The sequence below is a fragment of the Hakea prostrata genome, chromosome 8, assembly GCF_041222555.1.
Source record: "Hakea prostrata isolate BN-2017 chromosome 8, UWA_Hpros_2, whole genome shotgun sequence".
Lineage (NCBI taxonomy): Eukaryota > Viridiplantae > Streptophyta > Magnoliopsida > Proteales > Proteaceae > Hakea > Hakea prostrata.
In genome coordinates this window covers 1,154,154-1,179,025 of record NC_142607.1, presented here as the reverse complement: position 1 = coordinate 1,179,025, position 24,872 = coordinate 1,154,154, and the positions used below count along the sequence as shown (strand labels likewise).

At 39.7% G+C, this 24,872-nt stretch overlaps 1 protein-coding gene across 1 annotated transcript in view; it reads left to right on the top strand.

Annotated features, from left to right (window-relative positions):
* Positions 1 to 24,872, top strand: part of FRI (FRIGIDA-like protein) — a 50,630-nt gene that overhangs the window by 24,597 nt on the left and 1,161 nt on the right. The window contains exon 2 of the mRNA XM_089164551.1: positions 24,631 to 24,803. Coding sequence (XP_089020677.1) covers positions 24,631 to 24,803 — 173 coding nt within the window. The remainder of the gene's footprint in view (positions 1 to 24,630; positions 24,804 to 24,872) is intronic.

Genomic DNA, 24,872 nt, shown 5'->3' with positions numbered 1-24,872 from the left:
TATGCCATCTTCTATTTTGATAAGGGGAATTCCATATTCTACTTTGTTTAATTTTGTTCCTCAATTTGCCTTACACTGTGGGTTTTCGGGAATGTTTGCTTTGTTCGTGATCTTCGTCCTGGCACATTTAAAGTAGATCCTCGAGCTGGAAAGTGTATGTTTGTTGGTTGCTCTCGCACTCATATAGGGTTTCAATGTTATTCGTTTGACTTAAAGAAGTATTTTGTCTTTGCTGATGTTTCATTTGAGTTAACACCTTATTCTACAGATGTTTTTGATTCCACTTTTGATGATCGTGTCTCGATTACCAATATTTTGACTACTGTGGCACCAGATATTGTTCATCCTTGGATTCCAGTTGATCAAACGGATGGCTCATTAGTGTTCCAATGATGTTGCCCATCCTACTCTTGCCCCTCCTCTGCCAGTGCGATATTCTTCTCCATATTCGGTGGTAAATCTTCCCCCTTCACCTTGATGTTCCAATTGCCTTTCATAAAGGCACTCAAAGTTGTGTTCAGTAGTTGGTCTTAATTTCGTTTGTTATGCTGGTATATCCTTTACATTCCACAGTTCTTTGTCTACCATTGAAAATTATCCTCTCCCTAAGTCTATTGTAGAAGCCTTTTTGAGTAGAGGATGGACATTTCTTATGAAGGAAGAATTGTCCGCTTTCTATGACAATTATACTTAGGATTTGATGCCTTTGCCTCTTGGGAAGAAAGCCATCGAATGTCAATGGGTGTTTGCCATGAAAGTTAACCCTGATGGAAGCCTTACTCATTTGACTGCGTCTCAAGAGGATATGTGAAGGTGTACAATGTGGATTAGTTGGAGACATTTTCTCTTAATGCTTAGAAGATGTTCGTTCGGATTTTGACCTCGTTGGCTGCCATGTGTCACATGCGTCTATTTTAGCTTGATGCTAAGAATGATTTCCTCAATGGGGATCACCATGAGGAAGTTTATATGGAGCAACCTCAAGGGTTTGTTTCTCAGGGGGAGAGTGGTATGGTGTCACCTTAAGAAGTCTTTGTATAAGTTGGAACAATCGCCTCGAGTAAGGTTTGGTCGGTTCACTTCCATGGTGTTAGATTTTGGACTTACTCACTGTAACAGTGGCCATTCAATATTTTAGCATCAATCTAGGCTAGGAAGTTTGTTCCTTGTTTATGTTGATGAAATTATTATCATTGGAGATGATTCCACAGGGAATCAGGGATTGCTGAGTTGAAGTTATATTTACAATAACAATTCAGACCAAGGACTTGGGAAGATTGAAATATTTTTTGGGTATAGAAGTTACTTAAAGGATTTTGTTGTCACAACGAAAGTATGTACTTGATTTGTTGACAGAGATTGGGTTGCTTAGCGCTAAGCATCTGGATACTCCTATAAATTCTAGTGTGAAGCTTATGTCAGAAGATGGAGATGTTCTCGATGATTCAGAAATTTATTGAAGGCTAGTTGGAAAACTGAATCATCTCATCGTGACTCGACCTGAATCAAGTTTTGTTTGCCCCTAGGACATCCCATTGGGATGCAGTTCTGCGACTATTGATGTACCCTAAAAAGGCTCCTAGTTGTGGACTACTATACAAAGATTATGGTCACAGAAGAGTTGAAGGGTTTTCTGATGCAGATTGGATTAGATCACTGGTTGATAGAAGGGCAACGACAGGCTATTGCACACTGATTGGTGGTAATCTTGTATCTTGGAATAGTAAAAAGAAGACTGTTATGGCTAAGTCAAGCGCAGAGTCTTGAGTATAGAGCCATGTCACAAGTGACTTGTGAATTGATGTGGACCAAACACAAGTTGAAAAAGCTAGGCCTTGAGGATGATTTTTCTAGGATAGCGTGGCGTGATTACTAGGCTGCTGTTCACTTTGCTACTAATCCGTGTTCCATGAATGTACAAAACATATTGAAGTTGATTGCCACTTCATTCGTGAAAAGCTGCAACAAGGTTTGATTTCTCCAAAACATGTTCATACGGGAGAATAGTTGGCAGATTTATTGACAAAGTCCTTAGGGGCTGCTAGGTTGACTGCATATGTAACAAGCTGAGGATGTTTGATCTCCATGCTCTAGCTTGAGGGGGAGTGTTAAAAAAATATTAGGAGAGAGTTGGAGAGGATCTCGAGTTAGCGATAGTGCTAACTCGAGAATCCTTACCTTATTTTTTTATGTAAAAACATGGTTTCCATTTTGGTTGTAATCACTAGAGTGATCTATAAATAAAATCTTTGGCTATAGGAGGCTTACACGATGAGGAAGGCCTCCTAGCCTTTCTCGAGTTTTCATCATCTCCTTCCGATGACTCTGTTTTCCCTCTTATTTCTCTCTAATCTACAGTGTTCAATCACCCTCTTCTCTAAAGCATTGATCAAACTCTCATCTTCTTTTGCTTTCCTTAGTGTTTGATTACCCTCTTCTCTTTCTATCATTGTGTTACTCACTTTCATAATAATCTCTCTCACTCTCACTCTCTTCTAGATAGCCTATGCAATTTCAGAAAATTTGGGGTTTTTTATATTCTTTTTCTTGGAAAACAATCAACCTGGTAATTTTTGGGATAAATCATCTCAAGGTTTGTATCCGTTCTTTGAATAATTTTTTTTTCATGTGTACTGCAATTTTCATTTTATGTGTGTTTTACTTTTGTTTTGTTTCTAACTTTTTTTAGTGGAGATCTTTTCTAAGCTTGAATTTAGTGTTTAGCTTTATTTAAGTTCGTAAATTGTTTACTGTTGTTATAACTAGTGCATCGCTGCTCTTTTGGGACAATACAAATTTTAGTATTTCTGGTTATTAGTGTTTCGTTAGTCTTTTTTGGTGTATTTGTGTTCGAAAATTTTTATTTTATTTTTCTCTAAAATGCATGTTCCAATGTTGTCTCCCACTCTCCCATTCCTTCTCCTTGTGCATATGCTTTTAATAACTTTCTTATAATTGATGCCATTTCACCTTCTTACAAGGCAAGGCAACCCGTCTTGGCCCGACCAATCAGGGATCAGGGTGGAAGAGGGATTGGCTGGGCCCGTCAGGGTTTAGGGTTAGGGATAAGAATCCTAATCCCCGAATGAGAGTCAAGGCGGGAATGGGATTAGCTAAGAACATTCATGGTTAGGATTACGTTTGGAAAAGCCTAGCCTAGCTCGCCCTTGTTGCAGCCCAACTTTTTCTACTTTTCTTGAGTGGGCCCAGACTTTTTCCAACTGTTTAATGGACCTTCACATGGTTCTTTTGAATCCCGGATCGTGCTCAAGATCTCTATTTTCAATTATCTTATATAAGACTTGTTGTGAATGATTATCCCCATGTCTTCCTGGAAGACTTCTCGGTTTTACCTCCAATGAGGGATGTCGAGTTTGCCATTGAACTTGTTCCTAGTACGACTTCAATATCTAAGGCACCATAACTAATGGCTCCACAAGAATTGAAGGAATTAAAAGAGAAATTTCTAGACTTGTTAAACAAGGGTTTCATTTGACCCAGTGCTTTGCCATGGGGAGTCCTTGTCTTATTTGTGAATAAGAAAGATTAGGTTTATGAAGATGTGCACAGACTATCCAGAACTGCGAGTAACTATAAAGAACAAGTGCCAATTGCTCAAGATTGATGACCTATTTGATCAATTGCAGGGGGCAAAAGTTTTTCCAAAGATGGAATTGAGATCCGGTTATCACCAGTTAAGATTGAAAGAAGATATACCAGATTGCTTTCAAGTTAAGATATCGGCACTCTGAATTTTTAGTCATGCCATTTGGATTGACTGATGCACCCGCACCCACAACATTTATTGACCTAATGAACGTGGTATTCCGTAATGTCGTGGACTGTTGGACCAGCCTGTGATTGTCTTCATTGATGATATAGTACATACTAGTTACTCCAACTATGAAGAACATGAAAAACACTTAAAGGGCAGTTTTACAGATATTGTGAAAGGAGAAATTGTTTTCCAAGTCCAAGAAATGTGAATTTTGGCTTGACAAGGTGGTATTCTTAGGTCATGTGATTTATGCAAAGGGTATAATGTTAGACCTTAGCAGGGTACAAGCAGTGATGGATTGGCCTAGACTAACAAATGTAACTGAAATAAGAAGTTTCCTTGGGTTGGCTTGCTATTATAAGAGATTACTTAGGCTTTTCTAAAATAGCTCTCCCATTGACAAGACTCACTAGGAAGGGAGTCAGATGTATGTGGACTGATGAGTGTGAAAAGTTTTTTTTAGGAATTGAAACAGAGGTTGGTAACCGTGCATGTTTTGAGTTTGCCATCTGGAATTGAAGGATTTGTCATCTATAGTGATGCATCTAGAAATGGCTAGGGGTTTGTACTAATGCAACATGGGGAAGTGATAGTATGCTACTGTGGCTTGCTGTTATCATGAGTTTTGGATAAGACTTGTTGTGATTTGGAGAACACCACTTTTAGGACCTCTGGAGAGGAAGACCACACCTAAGTGTCGTGGACTTGGGGTCCACTAGATTGGGTTGCTCTCCACAAGTCCACTTTGTTTAGTGTAATAAGACTTGATTTGGTGTGTTTCCCCTTCGGCAATAAGGGTTTCTTCTTTCTTCTATTTTTTTAATCCTTTAAGGGCAAGCCTTGGTGTAGTGGTTGGTGGACCACATTTGTAACTTGAGTTCAATGCATTGAATAGCTTCTCAACAAAAAATTGTGGCTGCATAGTAAAACTGCCCTGGACTCTGCTTGTGCATAAGCCTTTGACACCAGATTTGCTTATTTTTTTGCTTTTTATCCTTTAATCACTATATATAATCCCCATGTTTCTCGTTGTGTGGTATTGGCATGCATAAAACCAATCATATATGGTTGTATGGAATTCATTTTGATGGTTTTAAAATCCCTATAAAAAGAAGAAATATGATGCACAAGGCATTGCAATAAAGCGTGAGTTTTTGCATGCATAGAAGGCAACTTGTTGCATCCTTAGAGGAGGAACCCTAACCAGGAATGAGAGAGAAGAGGGGGCGTAGAAGAGAGAAGACGTGTTCTCTCCTTCCACTATAATGCTTTATTTATATTGTAGTTTACAATCCTAAGCTGTCTAGGAAAGTAAATAATGATAAGGATTACAACTCATAATAACCGAAAATAAAAGATAATGAATCAACCAAAAATTTCTGACAAAATCTCTGACTTGTGGTGCACATTCAAGCTCTAACTGGTGATCCAAGTTACTTCAACACCCCCCTCAAATCGGAGCGTACACAATACCAAGACCAAGTCGAACATAGTATGACTTGAAAGTGAGTCCAAATACGGCTTTAGTAAATAGGTCTTCCAATTGATCATGTGATTGAACCAATAAAGTAACATGGTGCCTTTCAATGCCTCATTTCGATCAGAGTGGAGGTCCACCTCGATATGCTTTGTGCGTTCCCTGAAGATGGGATTACTGGCTATATAAGTTGTTTTTTTGTCACAAAATATCTTCATAGGCTCTTGCAAAAATCCTTTAATCAATAATAGTTTTGACACCGTATGGGCCATTGCTCTGTATTTAGCTTTGGCACTAGATAGTGCCATCGTGGTTTGCTTCTTGCTACGCCAAGTGATAAGATTCCCACCAAGAAAACTACAATAGCTTGTGGTAGATTTTCAATCATCTGCCAAACCTTCCCAATTGGCATCTAAATATGCTTGTATTGCAATACTAGCATTGGGCTTGTAAATCAATTCTTTTCGTAGAGCACCCTTTAAGTAATGTGAGATCATGAACATGGCTTCCCAATGGTTCTTTTTGGGTATTTTCATATACATACTTACCACCCCAATTGCATATGAAATGTTTGGTCGTGTGACTGTTAGTGTAGCTCAACTTCCCTACAAGTTGTCTATATCTGTGGGGGTCTTCATACTTTTCATCATTGTCATCATTAAGGCTAAATTTTTTGTCCATTGGGGTTTCAGCTAGTTTACATTCAAGTTTGCTAGTTTCAGCCAACAAATCACGTACATATTTCCTCTAGGAGAGGCTTATTCCTTTTTGGCTTCTCACTACCTCAATTCCCAAGAAATAGGTTAGGTGGCCAAAATCAGTAACCTGAAATTGTTGATGTAAATATTTTTTTACTTCATCAATGCCTTCCATATCATTCCCAGATACAGTAATGTGGTCCACATAAACAATTAAGACCACAATTTTATCACCTTTCTTTTTTACCATCATTGAATGGTCTGAATAGCAAGTTCGGAAACCAAATTTTGAATCCATTGAAACAAGTTTATCATACCACGCTCTTGTTGACTGTTTTAACCCATAAATGGAACGATGGAGTTTACATACCTTGGTGGAATTGCCCCTCAAGCAACATACCCAAGAGGTTGCTCCATGTACACTTCTTCTATAAGATCACCATAGAGGAACACGGTTTTGACATCTTATTGGTACAAGGGCCAATTGAGGTTGGCAGCTAGGGAGAGGAGAATCCAAACTGCATTAAGTCTCACCACTAGAGAGAAGGTTTGTCTGGGTATATCCCTTGGCCACAAGATGCACTTGTAAGTGCTCAGTTGCCCTATCAGCGTGGTATTTAATCACATACACCCATCGACAACCCACAATTTCTTTTTCGGGAGGTATGTCAACTAATGTTCAAGTATTACGAGAATGTATAACATTCATCTCAGTATCCATTGCAACCTTCTAGGTAGGGTCATGTAGGGCCATGTAGGGCCTCAGTTATAGTAGTAGGTAAGGGGTGATCATTGAGGGATTTATCGAGTGCTTGATAAGCCAAAGGTAGATGGGAGATGGTTGTGAAATTGGCTATAGGATAAACGACATTGGCTTTATTTTTTCGAGTACAAGACCTTCTGGGCTTTTGGCGAGCAATTGGTAAGTCCTCAGAAGGTTCAGAAACAGGGATTGCTTTTGACTTAGAATCAGGAAGTAGATCTTGTGGCTTGGGATCATCTTCTGTTCACTTCCGTCTTTGATACGTTTGCAGGAGAACTGAAGGTGGTGCTGCAGGTGGATCAACATGAATAGGTATTATGGGGAGAGGAGGATCAAAATTTTCAGAAACATTTTGAAGAGCAGAATGTGTGGCATTTTTGAAAAAACTGATATCCGCATAAACATATTGATGTAATAGCTCTAGGACTTGATTTATTTGATGTATGGAACACATGAGCAATGAATACAACCAAAATTCTCGGAGAGAGGTTAAACAGGGGATGATCTAGATATACAACGTGAAAGGGAATTTTATTTTGAAGAACTGATGAAGGCATTCAATTAATCAGAGTACATGCAGTTAAAACAATATCACACGATTCACACCAAAATATTTTTGAAACGTTCATATGCAGCAATAGAGACCGTGTAACCTCTAGGAGATGTCTATTTTCCACTCTGTGACTCCGTTTTGTTTTGGAGAATTGGAGTAGTTAGTTTGATGTATGGTCTCTTTTGAAGTATAGAATGTAGAAATCTCGTTCTTTGTGTATTCCAGGGCATTATCTGACGAAAAACTTTAATTCATTTGCCAAATTGGGTTTGAATTTTGGTAAGAAATAGTTGAAAATTTGTCATAAATTCATATCTGGATTTTAGTAGATATAACCATTTCATGCGAGAATGATCATCGACAAAAGTCACAAAATACTCATGACTGAATTGGTTTGAACCTTACAAGGACCCCATATGTTCGGATACACCAAATCAAAAGTTTCTAAACTAGTAAAGTCAGAAGTAGGAAAAGGTGTTCTATGGTTTTTCCCTAACTCACAAGCTTCACATTCAAGAGATGCAACATCCTTACAAGAGGGAACCACTATCCCAAGTTTTGATAGAGATTGGTGACCTAAATGCTGATGCCATTGTAAGGCACTCGGTTCTGTAACAGAATTAGCAATGATAGGAGTTAAGGCAGATGACTTTAGGTAATGAAGACCATCCTGTTATCTTAAACCAATCGTTCTCCCTGTCCTATTGTCCTGAAACTCATGAAAAGCTTGGTTAAAGTTAATAGCGTCGGGAATGTTTACTGACAGACGAAAGTTTGACGGGAAAATTAGGTATGAAAAGTACACTTTTAGGGTAAAATTGGGATGAGTTACATTTCCAATTCGTGTGGCTGGGATAGTGTTACTGTTGGCCAATATGATAGGTGAGGAAATTTTCTGAAATTTGAGAGAAGTGCAAAATTTTGCTATCATGTGAGAGGAGGCGCCAGAGTCGATTATCCATGAATTAGGACTAGAGGAAAGAAACACAAAGTTACCTAAGTGTGCCAATGTCGCCGTTGAAGTGGGTAGAACAGAGGTTTCTAGTTGTTGAAGGCGCCAAAGGATTTGATATAACTCATCTTTAGTGGCCGAACTACTTGGAATTTGAATGTGCTTTAGTAGTGTTTGGGGCTTCGGATCGATACTGGTTGTTGAGATTATCTGCCCATTCTAGCCTGCCATGTTTCTTGAGTGTGGTTCTGTTTGGTGCAATGAGTGCATAACCTTGGTGGTTTTTCAGAGTAGGTTGAACCTCTTCTTATACCTCATCCACGGACCGAGGCTCCTCTATTGTGAGATGGAAACCCTCACCCACAACCAGCTCCCATGGTTGAGTTCTTCTTTGGTGGGCAACTATATTCCCTAAAAGTGCCATATGTCGTAATCGAAAGAAACTTTCAGTCAGACGGTACTTTTTCGCTTGTCAATATATGGCCAAACAGCCTGAATAATCTAAGTCAAGACCAACTAAAAGTTTTGCCACTTGGATTTCGGGCCTTTGTTCTCGTATCTTGTCAACATCGGTAGTAAAGGGCTGATAAACAACCAATTCCTCAAGTATTCCCTTATATGCACTGTAGTAATCAACTAGAGATTGATTCCCTTATTTAAGGTTGAACCACTTTACATAGAGATAATAAATAAGAGAGATATTCCTCTCATCAAAGTAGGTTTCTTTCAGATCATCCTTGATATTTTTGGTGGTAGGATGGACTAAAAGATATTTTGGTGATTTGTGGCTCCCCCTATTCTAGATCCAAATCTTAATGGTAGAGTCGTCTCTACTCCATGTTTTGAAATTAGAAGTAGATGTAGCATTCACTGAATCTAATTTTGGAGGATCCTTTGTAAGTTGATTTTCTTTTCCTTTGGCGTGGCTAAATGCAAGAATTGATTGAGATTAGATTAAGTAATTACCAACACCATTAAGCTTGTTGGTGGTGATCTGAATCCGAAGCGATTCAACCTTCCTAGATTCAACCATGGAGTTGAGATCCAATCACAGTAGTAAAAAAAAAGATTTTAATGTCGCATAGATATACCCAACATTATTTTAGTGTTCTTAATCACATCAAGTAGGCATAGGTCGGGGTAGGCAGCTTTGTGGTGTTGCGACTAAGATGAACATTTGTGAACTAGGGTTGGTCAGAAGATGAAGATGAGGAGAATCCCTGGATACCATGTTGTGGCCTTAAAGGAGGAACCCTAACTAGAAACGAGAGAGAGGAGAGAGGGGGGGTAGAGAGAGAGAGGGGGGGCGAAGAAGAGAGAAGACGTGTTCTCTCCTTCACTTGTAATGCTTATTTATATTGTAGTTTATAGTCCTAAGTTGTCTAGGAAAGTAAATATATTTTTTTTTGGATGAATAAATAATATATTAAAGGAACAGCAAACGACCAACAAGGGAAAATACAAGAGAGAAGAAGGAGAGAGGGGGGGGGGTGAGGAGAAGGAGCACAAGCTCAAGAGAGAGAGCAGCTAAGATCCCAGAAACTAACAATCAACCTATTTCTGGGGCTGTCAACGATCGGCGGGTGGGGAAGAGAATGCAATCTAGAGGAAACATTAGAGTAGATGGCTTTCCAAATCAAGTCAAGGGATCGAGATTTGGGAGTCCATCTTCTAAGGTTACGCTCCCACCAAATGTGATGGATGGAGGCACCAAAGACAAGCTTGCTAATGCGATTGCAAATAGAATTTCCAGCAAAATTCCTCAAGGTCCAAGACCTAGCAAACCCATGTGAGCGCCTCGAGCGGGGCCAAATGGAAGCAAAGGCTCTGTCCCAAAGGGGACGGGAAAAAGGGCAGGTGAAAAACAGATGGTCAATGTCCTCTGAACCATTCCCATATAGGGCACAACTGGGGTTGGCGGCAATGTGGCGGCTAATGAGGAAAGCTTGGGTGGGGAGAGCAAGGTTGAGGGCTCTCCAGAGGGTGAGGGATGACGGGGAATGAGACCTTTGAACCAAACCAAGCGGGATCAGGGGACAGGGGGATGAGGGGAGCGGATGAAGTTCCAGGCGGAAGAGGTGGTAAAAGATTTTGAGGGCGATGGGGTCCAAATGGTAGTGTCACGGGGAAGATTGTGGATAGGAGGGAGAGCATTCCAGACTTGTGGTCCAAGTTACTCAACACAACCCATTGCCTAGGAGCCCAATAAACTGCTGGCTTGACTGTTTGGTAATAGAGATGATAACATCCCTTTCCATTTGTTTGGTTTTCTAAAACCCTCTCTTCCATGGTTGTATTTTTTCCACTTATTATCAAACTTGCGCAACCATGCACATAATCTTCCCCCCTCCCCCCTTTCCATTCCCTGATCAACCTGGCTGGCCTCTCAATCCTGCTTCGTATACGAAGGAAAGAGCAGAAATCTTGCTTTCCTTTTTTTTATTTTTTGTTATTTTTTTTTAATTTTAATAATGGGATAATTACTATTGCCCCCATACTATAGCTTAGTTGCTAAGGGACCCTATCTTTATGAAATTTCTATTGCCCCCCTTAGCTCTAATGGTGTTAAGAGACCGTTACAATTGGATGTTTAATGTCTATTTTTCCCTTGTAGAATTAAGAAACCCAAAAACAATATTATCCTCATTTATAAAAAAACTATATGAAATACCAATTTTACACTTGTATTCATGTCACTTTGGATTCCCTAAAAAAAATGATCGATATAGGAACTCCCTAAAATTGATAATGTCAAATTATAAAGTAAGCAAATAAAATCTATTTGAAGTAGAAACTTCCTAATATTGAATGTCAAATTGGAAAGTAAATAATACCAAAAGAAAAGGAAAAAAAAAAGAAGAAGAAGCAGCAAGTTGAAAAGTAAATGATAAACGCTAAAAATAAGAAAAATGGTAATTTTTAATTACCTTATATTTATAATCTCGTTTTTGAGTTTCGTCTAGGAAGAGGGAAGGGAAGGAATTGGGTTCAATGTCATTGAGAGGAAGAGGAAGAACTATGGGTTTCATTTTTTTCTGTTTTGGCAGGTTAAAGAAGAAATCAGAATTTCTCTCCCCGCCCCCCCCCCCCTCTTTATTTTGATTAGAGAAGAAGATTGTTTAATTAGGGTTAATTTTTTCATAATTATTAAGGGTAATCATGTAATTTAATATAAAGTGTAAGTAAGTAATATAAAACCTTAGGGTTATATTTGGATTTTTAGATAAATCATAGATGCTTTGTCATCACTAAACTAGCGGAACTTAACAGTAGGGGGACATTAGTAATTACAGGCAAAGTCTAAGGTTGTATTAGTATTTTCAAAAAGTGTAAGGGATAAAGTATTAATTAGGCTATGGTACAACTGTACAAGGGGGCAACAATAATTATCCCTTCTTTTATTCCCAATATTTACTGTTAGATATCACTCACCCATAACTGGCAGGATAAGGGAGAATCTAAGAAGAAGAACAGAGCAGTATTGCAGCCAGAAGAGAGAGGTTGCGCTTAGGGTGATTATTCTCCTTATTGCAGGACCTCTAATTTATTATGCTTCGAACTGAATAGAAGCATAGCTCAGCCCTAATAAGCTTGCGCAGTATTGCAAGAAAAATGCAGGAGAAAATCATTGATGCCCCTAGTGTCATTAATAGCTTTATCACTCCCCCTCAAGCTTGAGCATGTAAATCACCCGTTCTTAGCTTGTTACATTTAGAATAAAAACTTGGAGCAACCAGCTACTTGGTAAACATACATGCTAGGTGGTCAGATGAGGACACATAGGGAGTGACAACTATCATTTTCATCACCCATGCTTAGTTTGGTACAATTAGAACAAAAAACTTGGAGCAAACAGCCTCTTGGTAAACATATATGCTAGCTGGTCAGATGACACATCGGGAGTGACAGTTAGCATTTTAATCACAACATCTGTGATGAAGTGGCAGTGCACATTTTCATTTGAGAATCTATATAAAATCCCAACTCAGGAAGTAATGATTTAAGTCACATGAGTTTAGTAGCAGTTTGGGCCATGAATCTGTACTCAGCTTTAACATTAGACCTTGCAATGGTAGTCTGCTTTTTTCTCCGGCATGTGACTAGGCTTCCTCCGACAAAGATGTAATACCTTGTAATAGATCATTGATCATTTGCAGAGCCTGCCCAATCTGCATGAGGAAAAGCCACTAGATCTATATGCATATCGAGACGATAAATTAGTCCATTGCTTGGAGCACCCTTGAGATATCTAAGAACATGAATTGCAAACATCCAAATGAGCCTTTCTAGGGGACTAAAAAATTGGCTTACGATAAAAGTGATACTCGGTCTGTAGATTAGCTTCCCAATTGAACTCCTATACTGATGAACATTATAAATTAAATCACCATCCTTAACCCTAGATTTTTTTAAATGGATCAAATGGAATATCCACTAGTTTTGCCCCAAGCATTCCTGTATCTATTAGAAGATCCAAAACATATACTTCTATAGAGATTGATTAATTCTTTTTTGGCTGCAAACCACCTAGCCAAGAAAATATTGAAGATCCACTAGGTCCTTAGTTTGACATGTGTCTGTAGTTTAGCTTTCACCCCTTCAATCCCAGCCTTGTCATTTCCAGAAATAATTATGTCATCCACGTACACAACCATGATAACCACATTGTCCCCTTTAGGAAGGATAAATTTTGAGTGGTTAAGAGTAACACACTGATGGAACCATAACTCCGTAAGTAGTGGCAGTAGTACTGAATTTCTCAAACCATGCCTTTGGAGAATGTTTGAGGTCACATAAAGCTTTATGCAGTTTGCATAACCGGTGTTGATTCTCCCCCTGATCAACATATGCTGGAGGTTGCTCCTTGTAGACCTCCTCATGAAGGTCATCATATAGAAAAGCACTTCAGTATCAAGTTAAAGGCCAAACTAAGTTAACTGCAACAGAGATGATGAGATAAAAGAGTTCAGCATGTTCATAGTAGAGAAATCTCAAAATAATCAACTCTATGAGTCTGAGTAGATCACTGGGCAACCAATCGGGCTTTGAGCTGCTGAATGGATCCTTTAGAATGATACTTGATATTAAGCACCCAACAATGCTTAACCACATATTTATCAGGGGGTAAATCAACTAAACTCCATGTGATGTCTGAGCTTAAAATTTCCATTTCCATATCCGGGGCAGCCTTGCAGTCAAGGTGTCAAAGAGCCACAAAGTGATGGTGAGGGATAGTAGTTGTGGAAAGGGAGGTTGCAAGATTATGCACTTGTTTGGGAAGGAGAGTTAAAGAAATAAGTAGGTTAAACACATTAGAGCGCAATGTGCAGGAACGTGTACCTTTATGAAGAGCTACAGGTAAGTCATCCTGAGGCATCAAGGCAGGAGCTTCAGTTGAGGGCGATTGGTCAGAGGGTGGTGGCGGAGGAGCTGTAATTGGAGTAGTAGTTGTGTCTATTGCATGTCGTCGCACATATACCTATAGAGGGTATGGGGTATGGAATATGGATTAAAGACTGGATTGGGGGTTTGGGGGCAGAAGGGGATCAGGAGAATACTGTGATGGAAGAAAATAGGCTATGTCCTCAAAGAACATTACATCAACACTGATAAGTTTTTCGTGGGTGATAGAATGATTAAATCAGTAATCCTTGAGTTCAAGAGTTAAGAACACACTGTGGAACATAGAGAAAGTTTGTCAGGCACTAGATGTAAATTATTGGCAAAACACACTACTGAAAGCTAAAGGCTGTAAAGGAATGGCAATAAGGCAGTACAAACAATGGAAAAAGGGTTTTATTGGAGAGTACAGTTGAGGGCTTCCTATTAAGGAGATATCAGGCGGTTAGAAAACCATGCAGTTGAACAGTACAGCCCGGGTTTACTTCAACAAAAGTGGTGGTTTTTCTGTTCAACAACTCCATTTTGTTATTGAGTACAGGTACAGCTAGTTTGATGATTATTCCCTTTTTATTATAAAATTTAGAATTATCATGTTGAACACATTGCAATGAATTGTCAGATCAAAACACTTTAATAGGCAAAGAAAATTGAGTTTTTATTTCACTAATAAATTTATAATAAATAAATCTATGAAATTAAGCAAAAGTTCAGTTGTCCTTCAACAAATACAGCCATGTGAAATGTGAGAGCAATCATCAATGAAGTTAACAAAATACTGAAAACTATGCCTATTAGTGACAGGACAAGGGCCACAAATATTTGAATGAATTAACTCAAATAAAGAAAAAAGTATGATTAACAGAATGAGCAGGATAAGGAACACAATAGTGTTTTCCTGACTGACATGCCTCACGGACAGGTCTAGACAGATTTTAAAGGAAATAACAACTGCAAATGAAGAAGAGATAAATGTCCTAATCTAGAATGCCACTGAAAAGGGGAGCATGCAGAGGCAATATTTGATTACTGAATAGTTTTAAGTATTTGGTTAGTTGGCTAACAGGATAACAGATTGTTTAGAAACTGATCAAGATGCAAAACAGAGGAGAGGGTAAGAGGAGTGGGGATACTTTACCAGTTCCTAAGATGGTAGTGGAAGAACCATTGGGATGCAGAAAAAGAAGTAAATAATAACGACTTACCTATCATGTGAGCGGAAGTTATTTAACCAGCCAGGATCATCCCAAGAAAGGCCAAAAGAAGACCTAGGGCAGCGGCCTTTTTCCTGCGGTCCCCCAGGAAGGCTGAATCTAGCCTTGCCTTTTTGAGTCCTAGTGAGTCTGGTGAATAAAGAATAATTCTGGGGAGTCCATATCTATTTTTGTTTATGTTTTTGAGTCATTTCATGACTAACCAGGTAACAGTCCCTGTCTAAGCAAGACTCCTATCTTAAATAGAAACTCCTTTTAATTGTTAGTTTATTTCAGTTAGGACTCTCTCTTTTTGTTGAGTCGAAGCAGGTTTCCGTATCTCAGTCTGTAAATTCGAGGCCTAGGCTTGTAAACAATTCACGTATTGATGATTAATAAAAATTGAGACGAGAGTTTGCATCCAACAGAGTGTGATGGAGTCATGTAGGCTTTTCAAGTTGGATGAAACCCTATGGCACCTTGTTTGAGCGTTCTTCAGCAATTGTCGATTTACAGCACTAACAACCAAGTAAGCCATCACCCCGTCCCTCTATCTCCTATCCCCTCTTCTCTCCCATTCTTCCGCTCTTTTCTTGCAGCACCTTGAAACGCTCCCCCAATCCCCCAAAAACCTGTATCTCCCTATTCCCTCTCCAAATCCGATCCCAAGACATCACCCCATTCCATCCTTAACCTTCAACCCTAATAGCAGCCCCAACCCTAATCTGAACCCTAGATCCTCATCTCCTTTGTTTCCCTCAAAACCCAAACCCTATAGTGAATCTGAAATTGATAAACAATAAATTCAGAATCAATTTTCAATCAAATACCTTACTAAAAACCTCTGGCCGAACCTAAACAACATTCCCCTCAACCCTATATTCACCCCTTAACCTCTTTTTTTGAGTGAATAAATAATATATTAAACAACGACAAAAGGATACAAAAATAGGAAATGGGGGGAAGCCGATCAAGAAGATGATACAAATGTAGCAGAGAGCCCCTAGGATCTAAAAATAAGCCTAGTCCTTGGGGAATCAGTCATTGGGGGGTGGGGAAGAGACGAGAACCTAGAAGAAACATCAAAACAGATGGCCTTCCAAATCAAGTCTAAGGGGTGAGATTTGGAGGTACATCTCTTGAGGTTGTGCTCCCAACACAAGTCGTGGATGGTAGCTCCAAAGACTACCTTACCTACTTGGTCGCAAATAGAGGAATCCGAAAAGATTCTCAAGATCCAATTCCAATCACTAGCAAAACCAAGAGGATACCTTGACCAAGGCCAAATAGAGGAGATGGCTAAAGAAATGGTGAGGTCAGAAGTAAAGGGCGAGAGGGGAGGGAGGGAATCCCAGACATGTATGAAGTTTGGGTGGGGGGAGGGGGACCAAGAACCATGGGAGATGAGTGAAGGAAGGAGGGCGGCTCTAGGGATGCGGGTATCATAGATTGAGTGGGGACCGAGAAGACAATACAAAATGCCCATCGGATGCCACAGATCAAGCCAGAAAGAGGTGGAGGATCCTAAAGATACTAGGACAGAGAGAGCCGGCAAGGCCCTAGGACGGAGAAGGATGAGCTTTCTCCCGATCTATGAGGGGTTAGAGGGGGTAGGAGAAGTCCAGATGGAGTCCTATTTAGGAAGGTAGAAGTAGACCTAGGAAACTTAGATGGAGTCTTGTTTTGGAGCAATTTTCTAGATGAGTTTCAAAAGGTAGGCTATGTTGACATCCATGATGCGGCAGATGCCAAGGCCTCCTTCAAAGGTCGGACGGCAGGTATCAGACCAGCTGATAGGGTGGAGGAAATGGGTGGACTCTTGGCCTTTCCAGAGGAATGCCCAGAAGAGGGATTCCATGGAATGGATAGAGGATTTAGGAAGAGAGAAAATTTCACACTAGTAGAGATGCCCTTTACGTCTAAGGGGGACCGGGACCCGTACTTCCTAGCAGATAGGGGAGATACGATCGTGAAGTAGGAAGCCTGATGAAAACAGGTAAATGAAACTTGGAATTGAGATCTCATTCAAAGAGAAAGATATCAAATATCTGGAGTTTCTTTTTGTATCCTATATGGATGATCCGATCCGCAAGGACCATGATTGGGAGTTGTTTGATCGTCTTTCTCCGAGGAAAGAGGATTGGAGAACCAATCGAATAAACACCACCCCTAAACCTTAGAAACCCTAGTCACAGGGTTTAGGAGTTTCTTTCCTATATAGCTTAAGCGTATATCAACCCTAATTAGCTGTCGTTCATCTGTGAATTGCCCTAAGAAGCCCTAACAATTGACTTTTAGCAACCATAATCACTACCGAATTCAATCCAAGTGATCCTAAAGACTGGCCATCAATTTGGGGTTTACATCAAGTGGTATCAAAGCTACGGATGAGTTGTAGCCAAAGCTATGGATGAATCCAAAGACAAATATTGAGAAGAACTCACGTACCCCAGTGAAGAAGAGTATATTGACCAAGCTTTCCCATGAAAGTCGTGACCAAAATACTAATGGCCGAAACAAAAGAAAACTAGAGGAGGAGTTGCATCTTTATTAATAAACTACCCCACACTTGCCTATCATAACCAATATTTTAAAACCTGATTTTTACCTATAACCCTAATTTTACGACTCAAACTACCTCGTTAAGATTAGATCCTGGTTATTGGCTCCTAGTCAATCTCTTGTCAACTGAGGACTACATCAATCGGTATCAAAACATGGATGAACATAGAGGTCGTTGTTGCCAGTAGCATAGTCCAAAATTTCGTTGAAATTTCAGTCTTTGAGTGACTCGGGAAGAAACTCTTAAGGCGATTTTTTTTTCCTTCTGACCTGTCTCGATTGAAATTTTGACCAGACCGGTCCACCCACCCTTTAAATCCCCAATGTCATTCGAGTTTTGCTAATACCACCAATGAGATTTTGACCCTTACTTGCCATTTTTTTTTTATAAATTCTTTTGTAATTTTTAGCTCTTTAAACCTCATTTTCACTCAAAATCTACAACTCCTTTGGATTCCATCACCTCCATTTTTGTTCCTTTGGAGATTTTTGAATATTCAAAGCAAGGTTTTGAACAAACTCCCAAATTTTAGATTTTTTCTTCATTGATGGATTACATGATGTTGGATTGCTTTGAGATTAATACACAATTAGTATTTTGAGAAGAATTAGTATGCATACATGATGTGTGGGACACCATCACTAAATTTACGTTGTGATGGTATTTTGTTTGATGATTATTTATTTTAATTGTTTAATAACTATTAAATATATTATAAAATTATTTAAAATATAAAAAGTACTAATTATTTCTTTTTTTCATACGTAAAAGCAAGAGAATATTATTACAAGTATTGTTGGAAAAGTTTTTATAATGATGATTATCATATGTAACTAAACTTACAAATAATGTAATTACTAAAGAATATAATAATTATAAATATCTTTAAAAAGCCAAAATTTTCTAATCTTCTGGAGTAATTCAGTATATGTTTTATTTTTGTTTAAGGCTTATTGTTAGAGTCTTTGTAATGCTTTTGAAGATACTTAATGTCTTTTACTTGGGTCAGGCACATTGGTTGTTGTATTTGAAAGATGGGAGACATTGCTTGGTTGCACAGAGGCCATTGACCGCAGATAGGAAGAAGGTCTAAATGTAACTATTACAAGAGACAGATTAGAGGAGGTGGAGCAACTAGATTAAAGTGGCTTCTAGTTGGAAGGGATTGGAACATCATTTGATCACAGTTTTGAAGGTGACAAGGCAAGGTGAGGCAAAGAGGACAATGAAAACCAAGGTGACACCAAGCAAGATTCCTAAGTGTCGCTTAGGCAACAACGCGAGACCACGTTGCCTTGACCCAAATAAGGGCCAGGATGCCTAGGCAACACCTTGGCAGTTATGCTTGACTGAATGCCACAAAGTTACTATTGAGATTAAAGCGGCAATGACGCAACATATGTGGGGTGGAAAAGAAAAGGGGAAGGAGAAGCGGAGATAGCAGGAGGGATGTTTGCCTAAATGACTTCCAGATCCATAAGAACAGGATTTCAATCCGAAGGAGCCAGGAGAGTATGGGCTTTGAGTTAGGAGAGGAAACACAAATGAGAAGAGCCATGACGATGAGTAGAGAGCAACAGAGGCTTGACGAGATCGGGAGGAAACAAAGGGCCAAACAAGAAGGGTCCTCTAGAGAGCGGGAGTTTTAGGAAGGCAAATGCCTTCCTATGAGGAGGAGCCAGAGTGTCAAGGGAGAGTCAAATCCCATCCTAGTCCCTTGGCCCCCTATGGTCCCAAGCTTCATTTGTAACACCCATCGATCCATATATATAGATTCTCCACACAAATCTTGCATTTTTTAAGAGGATGAAGAACGATAAGAAGTAGCTGAAACATATATGGACCAATGTGAAGGAGGAACTGGGGCTTGCTTTCTCAAATGAGCATTCTACCACAACATTCCAGCAAATGCAGCCCAAGGGTCCTACTATAATGCCATATTTGACAAGATTAGCAAAGTTGGGAGTGGAGAGCAGGGGCCAACCCTATATAAAATCTAGTGTATACTTGCCATGACAAAAGGAAGACTTGAAGACATATAATAACAATCTTAAGCTTGTGGAGGCATTATGGGATGAGAGTGATATGTGATGGTTTGATTGGTTCCACTAGATAGTCCATCATCAACATTGGGTTAAATTGTGATGAGAGGACAGCATTCGTTAAATCAGCGGATGCATCTAAGGCGTAAAATGATGCAAAATACATCTAAATGCTGCTAAAGGATGTGGTGTGAGAGGTTGGGGTAGATAATTTGGCATAGATTGTTATTGATAATAGGTCCAACTTCAAGAAGGCTAGGATGAAGATGATGAAAACTCCCAAGTATGAGCCCTTTTGAACTCGTTGTGCTACACATTGCATTAACCTGATGCTAAAGGTCATAGGTCAACTAAGGATTGTGAAAGGAATTATGGACTAGGCACGACAAGTTAGCGCCTTCATCTACAACCATGGTTTTGCATTGAACATGATGAGAACAAGGTGTGGTAGTGACTTGGTTAGGCCAGGGATTACAAGGTTCCCAACCAACTAAATCAAGAAGGCAGGCCTCAAGTCTATGTTTGCATCAGAAGAGTGGTTCAACTGGGAGGGTTCTTCAAAAGGAAGAGCAACACAATCCAACATATCTAGTGAGGCGGCTAGATAGTTTGAGGACAGTAGTATAGGTTCTTGACCCTATGGTAACTGTTCTAAGGTTGGTAAATCAACAATGAAAGCCAACTTTACCGCACATATGGATTGGAGTTGATATAGTGAAGCATCAGGTTCAAACGGTCTACCCAAAAGGTAATAAGAAATTTTCTCGGCATTATTCAAGAAAGATGGGAGAGGCAGTTGTAGCATCCACTATTTATGGCTAGGGAGTTTATACTTGGTATTATTATCTTCTTGTGTTTCTCATTATTTCTTCTTATTCCTTATATACATTCAAATAGAGATTTGGCTCAACGTTTGCCTCGTGTGTTGGTAATAGTACCTTGGGTCTCAACTCATTCTGGGTATGGAAGCCTTTGGTAAGGCGCTGTTGCCTGGTGAGTTTTGTGGCTGGTCAACCTTTGGGTTATTACGGGTCTTAGGCTCTCTTACAGGGCTGTAGTCGAAAGGGTGTGACATCTATAGACGTCTGGCTTCCGTTTTCGTTGCTTGAGCGCACTTCAGCTTTTCAGCCTCTGCTAGCGCGCTATGGCTTTTTTAAGCCAGCTGAAAAACTATAGGGCGTGTCACGCGCGGCTTGCTTGTTAGCATATTTTCTAAATCCTAAGTACCACTGTAAGCATCAACTTAGGATGAGTAAAGATCTCATAAATGCACTCCATACTATAGTGGAGAGGTTTGAACTAGATCCTTATCAATAAACAATCATCAATTCGAAGGTGAGATTGTGCGAACACTAGTTCTCACTAACTTAGGTCAATTACTTCTAACCTATTTGTGATTTATTGTACATGAAATCGTTTAGGGATGCCATTGGGAGTTTCGGTCGCTTAATGGCAATATTGGCCTGTGAAACCACTAGTGCGGGTTCATCCAAATCACTAGATATACTTTTTTTTTTAGTTTTACTCTTATAATTATGTATAACCCTACTGATTGCATTCTATATGTTTGTTGCAGTTAAGTGTTGGCTGCCATATGGGGCTGACTCACCCAACTTGGCAGTGATTGCACGTAAAGTGCTCTCACGGATGTGTTCTGCCACTGGGTGTGAATGTAGCTGGAGTGCTTTCAATCTCATTCACTTTTGTTGGTAGAATTGCTTGCGTCAAGCAACTATAACCTTGTTTATGTGCACTACAATATGAGACTGAGAGAGGAGCAAATTAAACGAGGGATGGAACGTGATAATGCCGAGATCGAGTTGGCTGCCATCTTTGAGGTGGAAGTCGACTCCCTTATTTGAGTGGGTGAGGGACAGAGGTGAGCGAGGAAGGAGATTGGCCCAATAGGTTTATTGTAGAGATGGGCCTTAATGTGGATACTTTTTGGCCGTAGGGGAGAATGCATACACGGCCTGCCCATCCATTTGTGCCACACCCCGGTGCATCTAAATATTGAAGATGAGTTACAATGGTTTGACACAGATGATGATTCCACTTGGCCACCTACTGGGGACATGGGTGATGGTGGTGGTGGTGGTGGTGGTGGTGATGATGATCATGATGATGGTGTTAGTGGTGGTTAAGCATCAGCTGAGCCCAGAAGTGGGTTGAGTTCTCAATGTGAGGAAGTACTAGCTGCGATGAGGTTAGTCAGGAAGTCTCAGTCAAGCATGCGACGCAAGATAGAGTTAATGGGCACGTACCTACATCCATCGGATACAAAACCATGGACAAAGGATGACATGTCATATGGGTCTCAGCCTCAGATGAATATGGAACTATGCAGGCTCAATGGGATCCATGAGGTTGGATGAGCCTAGAGGTAGTGGCTGCTGGATACTGGAGACCATCATCATTCATCGATTCCTAATCCCAGGACAATGGCATGGAGAGCTACAATCCACACCATATGGGGGTTATGGATATGGTGGAGCATATGGTGGATTTGCTGGATATGGGTGTGGGGGGGGGGGTCATCTGTTGATTCCAGTAGTATGTCTGCATATGGGTATGGGGATGGATCAGGTGCATCATTTGTGGACTCTATATTTGAAAATCCATCAAACCTGATTGGGCCAGTTCAACTATCATCATTGGGTTACAGTCCATTCCTCGATGGCTCATTCCCTAGGCTGGGATTATGCTGGTGATGCCATCTTTAGAAGGACAGTGTTGGACTACCTAAGCAAGTATTCCAAGACTATCACAATAGGGTGAGTTGAATGTACATTGGTGTAAAGGACTGATTCAAAAATAAATCATGAATTCTTTCTTCTGCAAAGCATTAACCATTATATAATGTTTTGGGTTTTGGAAAGGCTCTAGTTGCGTTCATGGCGGAGGCAGCTTGTCTGGCTTGCTGCATAATTGGGATTTTCACGAAAGTCCTCGCTATTGGGCAGGGCAAGAGCCCGTAATTAAAACTGAGATGGGATGTTTTTGTCTGGTATACAGAGCAGTGATTAGATCTCTTTTACCAGTACCACGCATCTCAAGTGATGGATCCACCGAGGAAGTTAACTTGGAGTTGAGTGAAAGATATCAGTTGGGAATTTCTTTTATTTGTAATTTTGTATTAAACATTTTAAGTTTGCAATACAATTTGCTCAATTTTACAAGTCTTTGTATTTGTGAGAACCTATCAAGTATACTACCACTTGAATGCTAGCTCTTCATTTTTTTTTTAAAAGCAAAATACCTACGCCATTGTGTTCTTTATACTTTAAATACGTGTGCAAAAAACCAAATTAAAATAAAATAAAAACCATGAAAACAACAACTAAACAAAGGGTTGAGATTACCTAGGGAACTTCCCAGGTTTTGACCTGGATGGTCGAAATTTCTATCCCACTAACCAATATTTAGATCCTTTGCCAGTAGCAACCATATTTTTGTGGGACGAGTTATTTAGATTCTTCAGCAACTACAAGCTGAGCAGGAAGCTACACAGACTAATTTGAATACTTTAACTGCTTTGTGGAAAGCTATGCTTGCTGAGCAACGGCCAACGAACTATCAGTAGTGGTTGCAGCCAGTGGAAGAGCGTCAAGTCACTTGGTATGGGGGCAGTATCCCTACTGAAGATGACATGTACCAAATTCAGCCTCAAGTCCAACGCTTTAATCATAGACACGCGGGTTGAAAAGACGATGTACATGTACAGAGAAAAAAGAGATCAATTGATGCAGATCCAGTATCATATTGGACTATTTCCCTTTTAAATGATATATAGGATTGATAGACATCTCAGTGTTGGTCCTCTTGCCTCTTGGATTATGTGGTCATATTCTATGGAGCCCAAAAGATGTTGTAAAGTAGTGTATAGTGTAAGTGCTAAATAGTTTAATTAAGAGTAAATACTTAGCCACCACCTGTGTTATCTAACAATCCAATGATAATACCTTGTGTTTCAGACAATTGCTTTTACATCCTGAACCTTAGAATCAGCATTTCACATAGATGAAGTTCATTAGTTTTCACGATTAGATAACAGGGAAATCTAAAATTCACTATTTAGGACCAAAATATCATTGGTTACATTTAATCAACTGCTTGAAAATGTAGTCACTATTCTCAGCAAATGCATAGCTCTTCTGCAGTGCCATCCTACAAACCTCAAGAGGATGGTCACTGTTCTCAGCAAATGCATAGCTCTTCTGCAGTGCTATCCTACAAACCTCAAGAGGATGGTCACTCTCAGGTTGAGTTTCACCCTCGACCTTTCGCTCCAAAGAAGCAGCCTCATTGTCCTCTGCAGTTGGAAGGTTCAGCTCAGATCCTTCACCGGTGAACAAAATTCAGGTTCGGTATTTTTGGGGCCCAGATTTTGTAAGAGTGGAGCATTATACAGAACAGACTTGTGTTTCCATTTACTACTGAAATGTGCCAAGTGCCAACGACATTCATTGTGAATAAATGTAAATGGGACTAGCTATGAGTGGTGCTGGCCTTATAAGAAATTCGAGAAATCCAGCAATGAAACACTTCTGATTTTTGCCTTAGTCACTAGAGAAGAAGTTCCAAGGCTAGAAGTGCAGCTTCCATAGCCCATTAAATAGTTCTGTCCAATTTGGCAGATGTGGTACTGGAGACGTTGCCTGATAAAATGACACTATTGATTTAGTTCCTATTTTGGTTCTACCTAATCTGCCTGCTTATTGGCTTAGTCCTACCAGCATGGAGAATTGAATAGACAGGTTGATGAGTTATTGATGGAGTTTATTCATAGATGTTACAGTCTTACATCTAAAATTTTCAGTGTATGTTTATTTAACTACACTGAAATTTTAGATGTCATTTTGATTTCAATTTATGCAAAATCAAGCCACCTTGAGTAAAAATATTTCCTGCCCCTTGGTGTCTTGTACCCCTTTATGCAAAATCAAGCCACCTTGAGTAAATATATTTCCTGCCCCTTGGTGTCTTGTACCCCCTCACTGTTCACGTAGGTAAAGTTTACTGAAGCTATATTTCCAGGTTTGCTTTGTTCATGGTTATGCTATTTAAGAATCCATGAACTTATGGTATTAGCATATGTTGATGTCACATCTAGTTCATATTACTTTCAGTGTTATTAGAAAACTGGAACATGGACATTTCTAACTGAAGTGTCTTAGTGAATCTCATCTCAAACTTTCCGTACTGTCACAGATATCATTCAAGGAATGGAGAAGAACAGAAAGCATATTGAAGCCATTGATGTTGCTTGTACTTTTCTGGTTGAGGATAAGTTAACTCAAAAAATTATTGCATCATTTTTGCGTGAAATCAAAGAAATCTGGAAAAGAACGAGGAGAGAAGCACAAGGTTCCCCTGCTCCACTGGTATCTCTCTCACTCTCACTCTCACATACACACCGACACACACAACATGTCTACATGGGTTTGTATGGT